Source organism: Aotus nancymaae, unplaced genomic scaffold (genome assembly GCF_030222135.1).
Source record: "Aotus nancymaae isolate 86718 unplaced genomic scaffold, 86718_ANA_hifiasm-v0.15.2.pri h1tg000059l, whole genome shotgun sequence".
NCBI classification, from domain to species: domain Eukaryota; kingdom Metazoa; phylum Chordata; class Mammalia; order Primates; family Aotidae; genus Aotus; species Aotus nancymaae.
In genome coordinates, this window is record NW_026988473.1 from 45,091,868 (window position 1) to 45,110,155 (window position 18,288).

The 18,288-nt window shown below is 44.6% G+C and overlaps 1 protein-coding gene across 3 annotated transcripts; it reads left to right on the forward strand.

The window, feature by feature from the left end:
- Nucleotides 1–11,908: 11,908 nt before the first annotated feature.
- Nucleotides 11,909–17,029, forward strand: LOC105720227 (calcitonin gene-related peptide 2-like). 3 transcript variants are annotated; one of them, XM_012456589.2, is made up of 5 exons: nt 11,909–12,045; nt 13,064–13,158; nt 13,894–14,028; nt 16,071–16,251; nt 16,610–17,029. In XM_012456589.2, the coding sequence occupies exons 2-4, from the start codon at nt 13,073–13,075 to the stop codon at nt 16,228–16,230; spliced, it is 381 nt and encodes a 126-aa protein (XP_012312012.1). In that variant the 5' UTR covers nt 11,909–12,045; nt 13,064–13,072; the 3' UTR covers nt 16,231–16,251; nt 16,610–17,029. The 3 variants fall into 3 exon arrangements, with proteins under 3 accessions (XP_012312012.1, XP_064221618.1, XP_012312011.1); XM_064365548.1 differs by having other exon boundaries at nt 11,909–12,021; XM_012456588.2 differs by lacking the exons at nt 11,909–12,045; nt 16,071–16,251; nt 16,610–17,029 and adding an exon at nt 14,943–15,405 and having other exon boundaries at nt 13,073–13,158.
- Nucleotides 17,030–18,288: the final 1,259 nt, after the last annotated feature.

An 18,288-nucleotide genomic window follows, 5' to 3' on the forward strand; every position in this document is an offset into this window, starting at 1 on the left:
ATCATCACTGGTCATTAGAGAAATGCAAATCAAAACTACATTGAGATACCACCTCACGCCAGTTAGAACAGTGATCATTAAAAAATCTGGAGACAACAGATGCTGGAGAGGATGTGGAGAAATAGGAACACTTTTACACTGTTGGTGGGAGTGTAAATTAGTTCAACCATTGTGGAAGACAGTGTGGCGATTCCTCAAGGACCTAGAAATAGAAATTCCATTTGATCCAGCAATCCCATTACTGGGTATATATACAAAGGATTATAAATCGTTCTACTATAAGGACACATGCACACGAATGTTCATTGCAGCACAGTTTACAATAGCAAAGACCTGGAACCAACCCAAATGCCCATCGATGATAGACTGGACAGGGAAAATGTGGCACATATACACCATGGAATATTATGCAGCCATCAAAAACGATGAGTTCACGTCCTTTGTAGGGACATGGATGAACCTGGAAACCATCATTCTCAGCAATCTGCCACAAGAACAGAAAATCAAACATCGCATGTTCTCACTCATAGACAGGTGTTGAACAATAGGAACACATGGACACAGGGAGGGGAGCACTATACACTGGGGTTTGTTGGGGGGGAGTTAGGGGGACAGCGGGTGGTGGGGAGCTGGGGAGAGATAGCATGGGGAGAAATGCCACATATAGGTGAAGGGGAGGAAGGCAGCAAATCACAATGCATGCACCTATGCAACAATCTTGCATGTTTTCCACACGTATCCCAAAACTTAAAATGCAATTAAAAAAAAAAAAAAAAGAAGTTCTCACTCAATTATCTATAGGCTCTTCATGCACACCCAACTCTAACATGTTTGCTTGTTCTGTTTGGTTTCTCTGAGCATATATCAGTTGAAGCTGTTGTTGCAAAAGACTATGAAGTTCCTTACCAAAAGACCATCACTCAGTATCTGCTCTCCTACACATAATTCTGACAAGCTTTGCTTCTGTTCTCTTGAGTACAAATTAGTTGAGCAGATGTCCAAAAAGTCCCCTTTCTATAGTTCTTGATCAGTATCTACAGGTCCATACTCCATGACTATAAGTTCTTTGTTCTCATACCATTTCACTAAGCTTGATTTTTGTTTTTGTTGGTGTGTTATTGTTCGTTTTGCTGTGTACCAAATGAAAATGGAAGTAGATAGATTACTGCTATATTACTTGAAACCAGCAAGAAGTGATAGGGACAAACTGAAGAAACCGAAGAAACAAAATAGAATAATCATGAAATTACAAATATATTAGATCTCAAAAAGAAAGACAGTGTGGTACGATCTTGCTTGAGGCTATTGGTCCAACATATGGGCCAGCACCTCAAGTGATATTCTTATGATGGTGACAATGAATTGTCAAGAAAGAATTGAAAGTGTATTTGGCTTATTCTTTATAGAAGGTGGAGGTGTGTGAAATGTGTTTTTCTGTAATGAAAAATTAGATAATTAAATTGATATCATTTGGCACTTGAAGGGGTAAACTTTTGTCATAATGATAATAATAGCCATCACTCTACAGAGCCTACTCCATGCTGGCAATATGCCAGGTCCTTAATCCTGCTAGGCAGTGAGGCCGCAATACAGCCAGGCACGAACCTGAGAGGGTTGGGGAAGGCAGAGCCATTCTGTTGTGCCTTGACAATTGGTTTTATTTTGAGAATTAAAGGCTTACAGATTGTCCTCTTAAGAAGACAGAGGAATATGTAATGATTTTGTTTAATTTACTGTATTAAGCCAATGTCATTTGGTGCTTGAAGGAACAAGCTCTTGTTTTAATAATAATAATTACCACTCTTAAGAATTTGCTCTATGCCAAGCAATGTGTCAGATGTTCTAGCATAAAATAGCTTTAACCCTCGTAGGTAGTTCTTATTATCTCCATTTTACATGTCGAGAAACTGTAGTTTAGGGAGATTATTATCTGCCCAAGAACAATAAGTGAGCGGTAGAGCCAAGACTCAAATCCAGTTGCATAAGACCTTGAAGACATACTCTTCACAATCTCAGTCAGAGTCTATTTATATAAGAAATCCCCTTATATGTAACTTATTATTCCCTGGCAATACCCGTAAAGGAATCATCTCTGTAATAAGCTTTCTGGTACCATGGGAAGATTCCTATCCCTCTCTCTCTTGTTCCACAGAACAATGTTGCTAGCCAGGGAGAGAAGAGCCATTCTGGATCCAGCTAGTCTGAGCCAAGGGAGAAATCATGTTAAAGGAACCCATCCTGAGTAATTCCTTGACGTCACCCACTAAGTCCATCCACCTCTCAGTGACCAGCCTGGCCCTTGTCCACTATACTCAGCTCTTTCCCTGGCAGCTGAAGTCACCCTAAAAATAGCCTCTGGACCTTGGAAGGAACCTCTCCTGGTGCCTACAGCAAATAAAGTACCAGTGGGGTTGGGAAGAATTGCTCCCTGGGCAACAGTCAGCTCCACTCTACAAAAATGTCAGTTAAGCCCTCTCATTTTCCAAGAATGAGAGGCCAGAAAAACCCCCACAGAAATAATGTCCCATTCTTTCTTTTTGCCATAAGTGTCTTTCTCGTTTCTGATCTAACCTAAAATGTACTGATTTGGTGTGCCTTGTTTTAAGCTCTAGTAGCAGTTAATATACCCCATGGTAGCGGGGAGTTACACATAAAATCTTCACAGCCCCAATGCCTGAGTATGAATACTTATCACCTTCTCTCCTGGGTAGTAGGGAGACATTAGAAATCTTCCCCACACTGGATGCTGGAAAGTCCTGAGACTCACCTACATTCCCCACACATTTTAGCAATTTCCTATTGCCTGCCCAACCTCAGTGCAGCCACTAAATTTTTTTAAGTGGATTTTTTTTCAAATGAGTTTTAATTCAATGCTCAATTTATTAGAAACCTGCTCTTTGTTATTTGTCAAAGGAGTCTAGCAAAGATATCTAAGCCATGGGTTAAAAGGCCAAACACCAACTTTAAGATTTAATAGCACCATCATAATCTTCCAAGACATGGACTAATGTGGTGGCAAAAGTTCCATTCCCCACCCCTACTGGAGTTTCATGCCAGAGATGTCTGCACCAATCCTGACACCAGTTGGCTCAATATCTCCCCTTCGTTTATAGCATATCTGAACATGAATATCAAAGGGACACATATTAAATTAGAAGTTGATTGAAGAGAAACTTCTGATACATGAGATTTCATGATTTCTAGACATAGTCCACCTGAGTGGTAAATGCCAATAACCATACAGTACATATTCAGGAGGTCTCCCTTTCCAGCTAAAGAAGCGTAGAGGATGGCACCTGATATAAAGAAGGCTTAAGTCTCCTCATCCCCTTCCCAACCCAGTAGATGGATCCCTCAACAGAGACTCTGTATCCACTGTTTAGCTACTTTCTGGGTCTAGCCCCACCATCTCTGGGAGGCTTCCCAAAGTGCTCCAGCCCACAGCAGCCTCTTTCTCCAACCCCCATCATTTGCATTCCTTGTCAATTAGCCCAGCCTTTACTTATTATGGCAGGCAGAAGAATGATCTCCCCCAGAATGTCCATACCCTAATCCCTGAGAACAGAGCAAAAGGGACTTTGCAGATGTGATTAAATGTAGGACCTTGAGATAGAGAGATTATCCTGGATTCTCCAGGAGTTGGACCTAAGGTAATCACAAGGATCCCGTCAAGTAAAAGAGGGAAGCATAAGAGGAGGTCAGAGTGATGTGATGTGAGATGCATTCCACGCCAGGTTTGAAGATAGAGGAAGAGGCCATGAGCCAAGGAACTTGGAAGGCCTTCAGAAGCTGGAAATTGAAAAGAAACGGATTCTTCCCTAGAACTTATAGAAAGGAAAACAGCCCTGCAAACATTTTAGACTAGTGAGACTCATGTTGGATGTTTAACTTTTAACCTACAAAAATGTAAGATAATAAGCGTGTGTTGTTTTAAGCCACTAAATCTGTGGTAATTTGTTACAGCAGCAATGGGAAACCAGTATACTTATTCACTATCTTGTATTCTTCTTTCATTATTTCAGATGTGTGGGTCTTGTCTCCCTAAGAGACTACATAGTGCTTTTAGTAAATTGGTTTTATTCATTTCCACCTTTTCCTGCATATAGTGAACCTCAATCATGTTAACTTCACTATTTCACTTCCTCTAGACAATGCTGACCCTCTGACAGCAAGAGGCTTCAGGGAGAAACAAATGAGGCATCAGGCCACCCAATTACTAGCAATCTAACTTAGCTCTCAATAGCCACCAAGAGAATGAACTCTACTATTCCTCTAGTCCAGGAATCCTTTTATAAAATGATGACAGCAAACATAGGAGGTGAGATAACCTGGATTTATTCACATTTCTCAGGTTACACCAGCAGGAGACCAACAGGTAGGCCCAAGATGGTCTTGAACATAAAAACTCAGTGTATCTCTTTTATTTGCAATATAAGACCTTAGCCATATTATCCCAGTCTTTGTCGTCTACTCAAAATGCACTCCAAATCCAATCAAGATGATCTGAAGATCAAGGATGGCTCTACCTGATTGCCTCATCTGCACACAGCGTTTGTGGACACAATGTCATTAACACAAGAAGAGAGCCTAGTTAGGAAAGCTGGTGGGGGTCTCTCTTCAATAACTCCAGTTTACTAACCATACTTTTTCTTTGCTTATTTGGTAACAAAGATATAAATAGTCCTACACTTCTTTCTTTCACCTGCTCCTCATACATTTTAATAAATATACTTTTTTGGTTCATTCTATTTCTACTAATACAGAATATTCCCAAATATGTATAGCCATACAATAATAATTTTATAACCCCTCTAAACAAATGTATTTTATGTATTTATTGTATGTACTCCTTAACATAATACATTTCTCTATGCATAATCAATTGATTTACCTTCCAACCAAATTATTCATTGAATATTTGTTAAAATATTGGCTGGACCTACTTGAAGGTTAGTTTCTTTGTTCATGCCTCTCACTTCAGAGACATCCTCTGAGGAGAACCTTTCAGAGCTGATTTTCAGGCTCCATCAGAACTATGCATTGGGCTGTATGTGAACTCACCAAGTAGCCACATTGCAAAGCTTCTGCTAACAACTTGCAGAAAGATGGGCAGATAAAGATGTCCCGATAAAGACAAGGAGTTTGTTGCAGATTCATTTTCACAAAGCAGAGAAGAACTTAGTGCTCCCAGTTTAGCTGGCATGCTTTCTGTCTCCTTTAAAAAGAAACCAGTACATGTTTTGTTAACAAGGAGACAAGGTCCAGGACATTTGTTCCCTTCTTCTCCTGTCTCTTCTGAAAATCATTTATCCCTCATATTTAGGTAGGGGAACAGTGCCTCCAAAGAATTGTGTCACTCCAAAGAATGACATATCCTTTCTCCTTCATGTTGAACTCCCCTTATGTATTATTAGAAGACAATGGTAGCTGCCAGGGCAAGTGGAAGAAGCCAAGTAGCAGGTGACTTGGTGTTATTGAAAAGTACTATAAAAACAGCATAAAGTTTACAGCATATTTATAGAATGTCAGAATTAAAATGGAATTTCAGAACCCCTTAATCCCATAAAAGTCCATATATCAGATGTGGAAACAGAGGCCCAAATGATTTTCTCAAAGCCATACCCTCTGGGTTAGGGGTGAGAATTACAACCCTAACTCCTGACTCCAAGCACTCTTTCCACTAACCCTGTTACCTTCTCATCTCATCCCCAACATCCATGGGCAAAATAGAACACTCTATAAAATCAGCCACAATTTCACACAAGATGAAGTAATGCATGATGCTAAATATAGGAAGTTAAGTCATTTGGATTTTTGTTTGAACTCAAGTGTTTTAAAATTTTATCTTATGAATATTGTTATAAATCTGATTTGGATTTTATTCTTTAGCAATTTACTTAAGTGGTGCCACCAACATTTATTTTCCTGTTGCAAAGATGTCAATGTTCCCAAATATTGGTCCCGGAATTATAAATGATTTATGTCTGCTCATTGAGTCTCTCACTACAAATCACATTAGCCCTGAAGCAGGCAGACACGCCCATATCTTCCTCTGAGTCAGTGCCTGGATCCAGGGGACCAGACTTTTTACCTGATATGCAGACAGATAAGCCATGTTCTGGTATTTCAGGTCCTCAAAAGGAGCCTGGAAAATATAATTAATTAAAGCCAAATACTCTTACTATTCCCTTGCATATACAGCTAAGATAAAAATATCCATCTTATTAAACTTTTGAGAGTAAGAAAGATGATATATGCACAGTGCCTGGCACATGGATGGAACTTAGTTGATGGTAGTTTTAACATTTACAATATTTTTGCTTTGTTTCAATTTAATATGGTTTTATATGACTTGTCATACTTACTGCACATGCAACATCTTTTAGATAATTTTATATCTAGGTTATTAATAAAACATTGATATCCTCTCAAATGTTTATACAAATGTACCTGTTCTAATGTCCGCAGCAAAATTCCCACTGGGGAATTTCAGCTGTCTCTCACTCTCTTTTTTGTTGTTGTTGTTCACTTTTATTTCCATATTAAAGGTTTTTATTTTTTAAGGTATTCAATGTGATATCTTGATACATGTATACTTTGTGAAATGATTGCCAACAATCAAGTTAATGAACATATCATTACCTCACAGTTTCCTTTGTTTGTGTGTGTGTATGTGTGTGTGTGTGCATGCTTAGAGCTCTTAAGATCTACTCTCTTAGCAAATTTCAAGCATATGTTAATTGTAGTCACCATGCTGTATGTTAGGTCTCCAGGACTTACTCATCTTATAACTGAAAAGTTGTATCCTTTGACTAGTATTTCTCCTTTACCCCCAACCCCAGTCCCAAATAATCACCATTTTACCCTTTGTTACTGAGTTCGACTTGTTTTTTGAGATTCCACATATAAGTGAGATCATGTATTATGTGTCTTTCTGTACCTGGCTGATTTCATGTGGCATAATATCCCCCAAGTTCAGCTATGATGACACAAATTACATTTCCTTCTGAATAATATTGCTGAATGGAATAATATTCCATTGTGTGTGTGTAATAAACATACACCACATTTTCTTTAAAAATTCATTCATCATTTCTGTCCTTTTTAGGGACATGGATGAATCTGGAAATCATCATTCTCAGCAAACTGACACAAGAACAGAAAATCAAACACTGCATGTTCTTACTCATAGGCGAGTGTTGAACAATGAGAACACATGGACACAGGGAAGGGAGCATCACATACTGGGGTCTGTTGGAGGTGAATAGGGGAGGGAAAGTGGTGGGTTGGGAGGTTGGGGAGGGATAACATGCGAAGAAATGGCAGATATAGATGATGGGGGGATGGAGGCAGCAAACCACGTTGCCATGTAGGTACCTATGCAACAATCCTGCATGTTCTGCACATGTACCCCAGAACCTAAAGTGCAATAAAATATACATTTTTTTAAAAAAGAAATTAAATCAACAATAACTTAAAAAAAAAAAAAAGAATGTGGTTACCCTTGCGGGAGGGGGGTTATCAACTCAGAGGGGCAAAAAGGAACAATTGGGTGCTAGAAATGTTTTACATCTTGATGTGGATAGTGTTAATGTGTACTTACATGTATAAAAGTTCAAGCTGTTCATTTAAATTTTGTGCACACTGCTGTGAGTTATATCTCAATAAAAAATAAAAAAGGAACTTTTCTGACCATTAAAAAAAAATTCATTCTTCAGTGGACACTTAGGCTGTTTCTGTACCTTGGTTACTGTGAATCTTGCTGTCTCTTTGGCAGTCATTTCTATACTCCCTCCCCTAGAAGCAGCTTTACTGCACTCTAATAAAAGTGTCTTAGGAAAATGATCAGAAGCAACTACTTTTCTTGGCAAGTTCTCCAGTAAACACAATGATGGAAAACTTTAATTTCTGCCCTTCTTTAAACAGTACCATGGATTTTCAGTTGGGATTTTCTAGTTAGTTTGATAGCTCCACATTTTTGCCAGGCTGAAGAAAATGTGTGTGTTGTGGGCTGTTGTGTTACTGTTACTGGTGGGGCTGTTGCTACTGCTGTGATTTTGTGGTCGAGTCTTTATTATAAAGGAAATCTGTTCTTTGTACAGCAGTAATAAGTTCAACTTGAGCTCTGAACTTAAGCCTTTAGGTATGACTTTTTTATCACATGAAAATTCACATAAGAATTTTCAACCAGACTTCATCTTTGTTGTTATTTCTAAAGCAAAAAGTACAGGAATGTGATCTAAATGAATGGGAACAAACATTAAGTTAGATATTATCGGAGTGTTGTAAAAATATTTTTTTCCAAACTTAGATTGCTTCAAAACTGACCCTGATTTCCAGATTTAAAAGTTAGGAAATAAGACAGTAAAATCAATGGTCAAATAGTCAACTGACTATTTTTAAATCAGTATTTTTCTTAGCGACTTTCATTAGACCATGCTCTGTTTAGTACTGAAACTTAGAGAAGTTCCAGAAATAGAGGGACGAAATCTAAGTGATCTGCTCAGGGGAAGCTCTAAGCTTCCTTCAGCTCGCTCAGTAAATCAGGGATGGGCTCAGAGAATGGCTTCACATTTCGCACCAGGAGATCCCAGGGTTTAGAGAGAATCCCAGACGAAATCCTTACTTCCCTGCCTCATTTCTGAAAAATTCTACCTGGGAACCGATTTGCTGTGCCAATAAAATGGAAGGAATCTGGCTGAACAGTTTGCGGATTTCGGAAAACAAAGCAAAATGCCACTTTGACTATGTCCAAATTTTCTGCAAGCTACCTTGTAAAACTGGTGAATTTGCAAGAATGAATTTTCATTCATTTAACTTTGGTGGAGCGTCTACTAGGATGCCTGGCATGGTGCTAATTGCTGGAGAAAATCACTTAAAAAAAAAAAAAAAAAAAAAAAACTTTCTACCCCTAGCAAGGCGCCAGACACTGCCTACAAACTCAAGGAGTGCTTGAGAGGTGAATTAACGACAATCCCTCCCATCCTAAAGAGACGGACTTTTAGCCTTCAAACTGCTCAGGGCTACACTAGCGCCTTCTGGACGCAGGCTCAGGTTAGCCCCCACGGCACCAGCCTTTCTTTGATTTGTAGCTGCCAAAGATTTGCTAGTGGGGAGTGCGTGTCTATTTTGAGGGCTGAAGACACATGCGACAGTCAAGAGTAGAATTGCGATCCCGCAAAGTGACATGACCACAAAATCTGCGTCTACAGTCTTCCATTTTGGGGTCACCGTGGCAAGGGAGAAAGCTATGAGCTCTCTCTTTAGGAAAACACATCATAGACACACACACTTACAAACGGTTTCAAGAGGACACATACTTTGAGTTCTGGTGTACATGTGCAGATCTTGCAGGATTTAGTTACATAGGTATACACATGCCATGGTGGTGTGCTGTCTCCATCCCCTATCCCCCAATCCCCGTCACCTACATTAGGTATTTCTCCTAATGTTATCCCTCCCCAACCTCCCCACCCCCTGCTATCGCTCCCCTAGTCCCCCAACCCCCAAAAGATCCAGTGTGTGATGTTCCCCTCCCTTTATGTTAGAAACCTCTAGTCTTGGAAAAAGTCATTTCCACTGAAGTATGTGGTAGCTGAGCGCAAACACTCTCCCGCTACAGCCCCGGTGGCAGCGGCCCAAGCACTACACCCCACTTAGAGTTCGCACTGCGGCCTTTGCAACTCTTCGCACAGCTCTGCACCGAAAACCCAGGCCAGGGCTCGGAGCCTAAACTGCTGAAAAGCTCCAAGGCTCTGGACTGGGTCTTAGCAGGGGGTGTCTTCCTTCAGGATCCAGGGCTCACAGTACCCAAGATCCGCCTTCCCGGGCCCTGCTCCGTGCGCAGCTCGCCTTTCCGCGCTCTGCGCCTGACGCCCGCCGGTGAGCCCCAGTTCCAGTCCCGGTCCTGTGGCCGCCCTGCCGGCGGGGCCTGAGGAGAGCGAGTCTCAGACACGCCGTCCCCAGCCCCAGGTGTTATTCCCTCGCAGTAGTTAAGAAGGAAGAGATTCAATTAAGGGCATCTTGGAAGTTAGGCGTTGCCGCTGCCTCCTTGACCACCGAGGCCACCAAGTCCCGAGGGGGAAGAGATGTACCGCGAGACAGGGGTGTGGTCCTAGGAAATGTCGAAGCTTCTGGGGACTGAGGACGATGGTGCGGACTCGACCCGGGAGTACCTGGAGTTCCGTGACTCGCGCCGCTCACCGTACACTTAAGGGCTAATTTCTGCTCTGCTTCAAGAACCTCAAGCCAGGGTCCTTGCCTCCTCCCACAGCCCCGGGATGCCACTACTGCGCTCACCGCACAGGCAGCGCCCGGACCAGCTGCTGCAGATCGCGCGCTGCGCGCTCGCACCAGGAGATCGTGGGGACGCTGAAAAGCTTCGTTCTCGCCACTCTGGACGCTGTGGGAAGGTGCCACAGTCCCAACCACTGCCGCTCCGGGCGCGCCCGGAGCTGAACGCTCAGGCGGAGTGGTTGAAACCCGGTTGTGCGGGGTGTGAGAGTTGTCGAGGTCACGTGTAATTGGGTGTGATGTTCGTGAGAGTGTGTGTAGATTTGATCCAAGCAGGTCATTGTCGTGCGGGTGTGTGAATGCGACTGCCCAAGAGACTCGGAAGCAGGCTTGGGACACGTTTGAATGAACCCCTAAGGATACTCTTGTGCGCCATCATCTTTTTTTGTGTGTGTGTCTGTGATTCAGAATGGGCACATCTTGGTAGACAGTAATGGGTTGGCGTGTGTGTAAACGAGTGTGAGCGGAAGTGAGTGTGTGAGCTTCGGTTTAGGCAGGGACCCTACAGCACTGTCAAGCCTGCCTGCTCTTTAGTGGAGGACTGAAGTGGGGTGGGGCCGGGGCGAGGGGTGCAGGCCCGGAATAGAATGTCGCTGGGACATCTTGGCAAACGGCAGCCGGAAGCAAAGGGGCAGCTGTACAAACGGCTCAGGCAGGTGATAGATGGCAGGGTAGGAAGGGGGAGGGCCAGAGGTCTGGATGGAGGCTTATGCACCTGTCCCTTGCAACTCACCCCTCAGGCCCAGCTAGTCATTGGCCCCCTCCTCACACATGTAATGGATCTGAACAGTACCCCGGGACAGCCCACCGTGAGTTCAGACAGTCCGGAGAGATGGGGATTCGCAAAGTACCCATGGAGATCTTACGGATTCCCCTAAGCAGACCAGGAAACTCTTGTAGATCCCTGCCTAGCTGGGGCCCAGGCACTGGGCTATTTCTCACAACATTCCTTCAAGATGAGACTGTGGTCCCCATTTAAAGATGAGTACATTAAGCCTATGTGAAGTTACTTGCTCATGATCACACAATCCGGAATTGGCTCAACTGGAATTGAATTCCTGTCTAACAGAGTTCTTGGTCTCAGCTCCATCTCTTGTTTCCCACGAGCCCTGGCCCTCTGTGGGTGATACCAGCTACTGGAGTCAGCCTGATTAGGCCCAGACTCCACCCTTAGGGGTACTAACTTTCAAGTCTCACTTGGGCAGGGGTCTGGGGTCAGAGTTGGGAGAGTCCCTACAATCCTGGACCCTTCCCGCCAAATCACACAACCAGGGGTGGAGTGGGGCGCGAGTTCAAAACCAAGCCCGACAGAGATGAAATTCACCATGACGTCAAACTGCCCTCAAATTCCCGCTCACTTTAAGGGCGTTTCTCGTTGATGCCCCACCATCCCCACCCTTTCCGCCTACCCCCCTCCTCGCCCCCCATTTCCATCAATGACCTCAATGCAAATACAAGTGGGATCGTCCTGCTGGATCCGACAGGTTCTGGAAGCACGAGGGTGACGCAACCCAACTTGGGCAAAGGACCCCTCCGCCCATTGGTTGCCGTGTACTGGCGGAACCCTCCCGATCCACAGCGATGAGAATAAGAGCGATCGCTGGCGCTGGGAGGCATCAGAGCCACTGCTCAGCCCAAGTGTCGCCGCCGCTTCCACAGGGCTCTGACTGGACGCCGCCGCCGCCGCCGCCGCCGCCACTGCCTCCGATCCAAGCCACCTCCCGCCAGGTGAGCCCCGAGATTCTAGCTCAGGTGTGTGTGTCTCTCTCTCCCTCTCCCTTCATTAGTCAATTTCTCTCTCCCTCTCCTCCTTTCTCTCTCTCTCCATTAGTCTCTTCATCAGACAGTCTCTGTTAGTCTGCGATTTCTACCAGGCTCCTACCTTAGGTAGGATCGGACAGTCTCAGTCCCCGGGCTCGCTCTTCCTGCTCGGCTGCGGACTCCAGCCTTATTTTCTCCCCCTGCACACAGGCTTGGGCCGGTCTTGGGACACTCAGGCTCCCCAGGGGCCGCGCACAGAGCAGGACGTAAGAGTAACTTTCCGCAGACGGTGCGTTCAGGGGTCGCGTCTGGCGCCTAGCAGTCCCAGGGAAATTGGTTCAGAACCTGGAACAGCGCAAACGGGTGGCAAAAGCGCACGACGACTGAGGGACAAGCAGCCCTAAACGGCAAGCCCGTCACAGGCTCCTGGGGGCAAAGAGAAAAAGTCTTGGGTCCCAATTTAAGAGAGTTAAATTTGGTTACTGCAGGGGACTGAGGTGTCAGCAGGCGGAGCGGCGGAGCAGCTGAGCACTAAAACGGATTCTTCTATTTCTCAGATTCCAATCGCAGAGATAATCCCTCTCGACAGATCTCCCCTCTCTCTCCCACCCAGGTGTATGCAAAAGCCCCACAAGAGGACAGCTCTGGGTTTCCTTATGAGAGCAGCTTCTGTGACAGGGGCCTGGGAGTGTGTCCTCCACAGAGACCTGGCTAATAGGTCTATATGCATGTGTGTCGCTTTGGGGAGAAGGGTAGGACTGAGACCTATCCCATTCAGCTCTCACACTAGGGTTGCCCCTCCAGCTCTGTCAAACTGTGCATGCTACAGGCCCATTGAACCTCCCAGAAGTCCACTGTGCTGATGAGGAAACAAAGAAGAAAATAAACATGATGACCCGTCTGAAGCCACAAAGCCAGGCAAGATAGAAGAGCAGGATAGGAGCCAAGGTCTGTGGGCTCCTAGAACTTTGAACTGGCGCAGGTGGTTTACCTCATTCTTTCCTTGCAGAGAGGTGTTATGGGCTTCCAAAAGTTCTCCCCCTTCTTGGCTCTCGGCATCTTGGTGCTGTTCCAGGCAGGCAGCCTCCAGGCAGCACCATTCAGGTAAGACAGCCTGAAGCCAGAAGCACAATGGAATCAGACAATTCCGTGCCTCTTAAGTGTGATGTGCTGAATGCTCAGAAACCAACAGGGGGCCAGGGTAATATATGTACTCATGCACATACATAATTTTTTCTGATATAAAGATGTGCATTACACAATTTATAAGTAGTAATAAATATTTAGACAATACTCTTTATTATAAATTTCATATAGCCCATTGAGTCTCACAAAATGCTTTTGTTGCTTTTTTCCAAACTTTTGTATGTGTAGCCATCCTATTTACCCTATTCAGCCATGATTTGAGAAATGAATTGCATACTATTCTGTTAAATAGTTTGCCAATAAATTTGTTATTGTTAAATCTGATATTTTACCTGTTGATCTATTTCTCACCCGCATATAAATTTATTAAACTAAAACTGTTTTCAGGTTCAGCACTAACTGTAAGTTTTAGCATTTAATTTTTAATAATAGCTGCACTGAGCTTTGCAAAATGCTTGAAAATTTAACCATCAGCTTTGACAAGTCTATACAAACTAGCTCCAGCACACCACTGCTTGGAGGCCACTCCAGTGCCTGGGTCCTGGGGAGGACACTGGCCTTGTGCTTTGTCCCCTGGGACTCCCAGTGGTCACATCCTCAGGGGAAGAAGCAAAGACCAGGAAGCCTGGCTGCTTATCCTGGGGAGGTGCAGGCAGGGGCTCACAGCCTGCACTGTTTGCTTGTCTTCCACAGGTCCACCCTGGAGAGAAGCCCAGACCTAGCCACACTCAGTGAGGAGAAAGGGCGCCTCCTGCTGGCTGCACTGCAGGACTATGTGCAGATGAAGACCAGTGAGCTGGAGCAGGAGCAGGAGACACAGGGCTCCAGGTGAGGCTCCCCAAGCTCCCAGCACAGGGCCTCCCCTTCCCCCAGCATACCCAGGAAGGCAGATCCCAAGAGGTAGGAAAGAAAGCCCTGGCCAGGAATCCAACAGGCTGTGTTGTTCACTGAGACCTGTGCCCAGCTGTTCTCAAGCTCCAAGGGAGATCCAGTACAGCTAGAGGAACTGTGGTTAGACACATTAAAAAGCTCCGTTTCTGAAAGTTCTTAGGAACTGAAACAGGGAGGTGTGAAATTGCTCACTGTGGGAATTGCTCTTGCAGTACTGGGAGACTTCCCAGTATAGGGATGAGTTAAGACTGGTGAGGGTGAAGTCAGGTATAGACATAGGATATCTCAGGAGATTTTAGAAATTTGGATCCACCTTGTTAATCTGCATATGACATTCTTTCACACCTGCAAGGAGCCTTCATTTCACATTTGCAAGGTGAAGGTGAGGCCCTTGCAGGGGATGGGGACAGGTAGAGCAGTGTCTGAGGTAGGTTTGAGCCTTTAAATGTGTGGTATCTGTGGAAATGTGCATGTTGTCAGGACGCCAGGGAGAGCACCCTTCCCCAGATCCACATCCCTGTGCACCTTGAGCCTGAGCAGAGACCAGCCCCAGGCACTGCCCAGGCAGAGGCATGCGTGCCCCTGCATCTGCCCTGAGAACCCCTCTGTCAAGCATGAAGGACTGAACAGCATGTAGAATGCCAGAAAAGATTATGCTTCCCCATCCAGTCCTTCCCTGCACTGCCCTGGCCCACTGAACCTCTTTGCTCTCCTAATGAAGGAAAAGCAAGCTGCCCTCCTGCGTGCCCCTCCTGCTCCTACTCGAAGAGTCCCCTGCCTGGTCTAATCTTCTAAGTAACTCCCCATAGGGGCAGGTTCATGGTACTGTCTGGCATGTTTTTTCCCTGCAGCCCCAGATCTAAGCGGTGCAGTAAGCTGAGTACTTGCATGCTGAGCACATACTCGCAGGACTTCAGCAAGTTTCACACGTTCCCCAAAACTGCAGTTGGGGCTGGAGCACCTGGCAAGAAAAGGGATGTGTACAACAGCTTGGAGAGAGACCATCACCCTCACGTTGGCATGCCCCAGGATCCCAGCTAAACTCCTCCCTCTCCTTTCTAATTTCCTTCTTGCTTCCTTCCTATAACTTGATGCATGTGGTTTGGCTCCTCTCTGGTGGCTCTTTGGGCTCGTTTTAGTGGCTTTCCTTGAGGTAGAGGATGTCTCGAACTTCAGATGGGAGGAAAGAAAGCAGGACTCACAGGCTGGAAGAGAATCACCCAGGAAAACATCAGAAAATGAGGGCTGCTTTGAGTCCCCCAGAGATTTCATGAGAGCTTCTCTGTCCTGCTTCTGAATGTGCTGATCATTTAAGGAATAAAATGATTTTTCCAAAAAGATCTGAGCTGTGGTAATCATTGCTCTGGTGTATATCCCAGGTTTCATAGTGTCTAAGACCTGTCCTTAGAAATAGCTTAACCCTGGGGTAGCTGGACACAGGATATGGTGGGTGGTTCCTCTAACCGAGCTCAAGCAGCAAAAGCAGGAGTCCTAGGGAGCAGGTAAGCACCTCTAGGACTTGATGCTGCAAACTCGGCTCCTCTTCCAGGTAAGACTGAGGAATTTTTTATTTTCCTAAGAAGGGGTAGTTGGTGCCCATGACTGGGGTATCAATTTTATAGTCCTCGTGAATGGGGCTGGGTGTGGGGCCATAATTCACTCCAGTCTCATAAGCCTCTGCTTTGATTTTTAGTTAGTTTATACAGGAAAGATTGGCTGTTACTGCTCCATATTCCATAGCCAGTCATCCAGAGTCACCTTTCAGTTTTCTGACACCCCTGGGAATATCTATGGGGAATGATCATGGCATTTTCCCTAATGGCCTTGTGATTTTCTGCTCTGATAGTTGTATTTAGGAGAAACACTTAAAGTTAATTAGTGCCTTTCAGAACAGCAACTTTACCATGGTCTCATGGGGCTGACTCTTCTCCCAGCCTCTCACTTACAGGTCTTCTCTTATTTCTCATCCTGCAAATCAGAACCACTGCCCAGAAGAGAGCCTGTGACACTGCCACCTGTGTGACTCATCGGCTGGCAGGCTTGTTGAGCAGATCTGGGGGCATGGTGAAGAACAACTTCGTGCCCACCAATGTGGGTTCTGAAGCCTTTGGCAGGCGCCGCAGGAACCTTCAAGCCTGAGCAGCTAAATGACTCAAGGAGGTGAATGCCCTTGTATTATGGGATGGGAAGATGAATGACTGGTTATTACAGGGGTGTAGTTCACACTCTAAGCCTCCCTGAGACCATGTGGTTTAAAAAAAATCCATAAGGGAAGGTACCCACACCAGTGTCTGCAAAAAGAACACTGGGTTCCAATAGCTATATTTGGCCTTTGCTAGCTATATGATCATGAACTGGTCACTTAACTCTCTCCTAGCCTTAGTTTCTCCATCTGTAAATTGAGGGCTACAATAGTACCTACCTCCAAGCCTTACCATAAACAGTAAGTGAGATAATAGATGTTGAGTCTGACAATTAACCAGTAACTAAATTCTAGCTGTTATTTTCTTCCTCCTAGATCACAATGAAGCTGAACTCCTTTTAATGTGTAATAAAAACAATTTGTAGGAAAGCCTCCATTGAAGACATACATATTGGCATCCTTATTGATACTGAAAACTATCTTCTTTGTTTGAAAGGAACTATTGCTAAATGCAGAACAAGCTCAATGCAATTACCTATTGTGCATCTTTTTAAATACTTGATTATGTAACCATAAATCTGACAGCATGTCTCATTAGCTTATTTGGTAGCAAATCTAGGCCCTGTCAGCCATCCTGTTGACATTGGTGGCTCTGCTAAACCTCAGGGGGACATGAAATCACTTCCTTTTGGGCATCTTGGGACGTAATGCTGTGCCTTGATGAAACTATTTGTTTAAAGAAATGTCAATGCTGACATTCGTAAACTCTATCAAAATTAAAAATGTATTTTCAATGGACTCTCTGCTGCTGTTTGTGCTGTTTTTCCCAGGTAGAGCTTCAGGGGCCTGTGAGCACTTTGTTGACCAAGGTGACTCACTTGGCACAAAGAAAGCATGGCTGTGAGGGATCCCTAGTGTCTTGTACCCTCAGTTTCAAGTGAAGCATCCCCTATTGGAATTGGAGTTCTGTGCATGTCAAAGAGAACACTTGATATTTATTTTCAGAGTGCGCCCTGGTCTCCAGCCTCAGAGGTTACCCATGCACTCCTCTTTCATGCATGTTTGCCTTTACCCATCCCTGCCTTTCCTCCCCATAAGGACCACTTTGTCCACTCCTTAGCCTGCTTTAGAAAAAATGACTCAGAGCCTAAAATAGTGATCACAGACTGGCCAACCTAGAAAGGTCATCAATGCCATTCAACCCAACTTGTTTGTTCTGTGAGGTTTAAAAAACGTCTTACTCAAGGTCCAGCACTATTCCTGGCACTGGGAACAGAGCAATGAACTGAGCAGAGCAAACAAAACTCCCTGTGCTCATGGAGCTTCCATTCTAGCTAGGGCAGATTGAGGGGGTGCATGCTATAGAATCAAGGACTTTTAGTATTGGAAGGAATCCAGAATGTCATAGAGTCTCATGCCTTCCTTATTCAAGGTAGGAATTATTCAGCATCAACAACCATAGCATCCTATGGGACCACCAGTGACAAGCTGCTGAATATAACTCTCAAGGTGACTTGGCAGCCAGTTTTACTGGTGGTAGTCAGCTAATTAGGGTTAGTTAGTTAGTTAGTTAGTTAGCTAGCTAGTGGTTAGAAAAGTAGCTCCTTCTACCACTGACTCTATTTTCTCAGGACCACATAGAATTATGCCCCTTTCTCTCCTTCAGTCTGTACTCAACACAGTAGCCCACTGTGACTGTAATACATAGATCACATCATGTCTGTCTTATGTTCAAAACAACCCAGTGACTCCCTGTCTCATAAGCAAACACCCAAAGCATTTCAGGCCAAGCTGATCTTCCCTTTCTTTCCTCTCAGCACTACTCCCATTACCTGCCTGGCCTCATCTCTTACTCTCCTACACACTGGCCCTCTTACTTATTTATTTATTTTTATCTTTATTTTTGAGATGTAGTTTCTCTCTGTCACCAGGCACGCACCACCATGCCCAGCTAATTTTTGTATTTTTCGTAGAGACGGGATTTCACCATGTTGGCCAGAATAGTCTCAATCTCTTGACCTCATGCTCCGCCCACCTCAGCCTCCCAAAGTGCT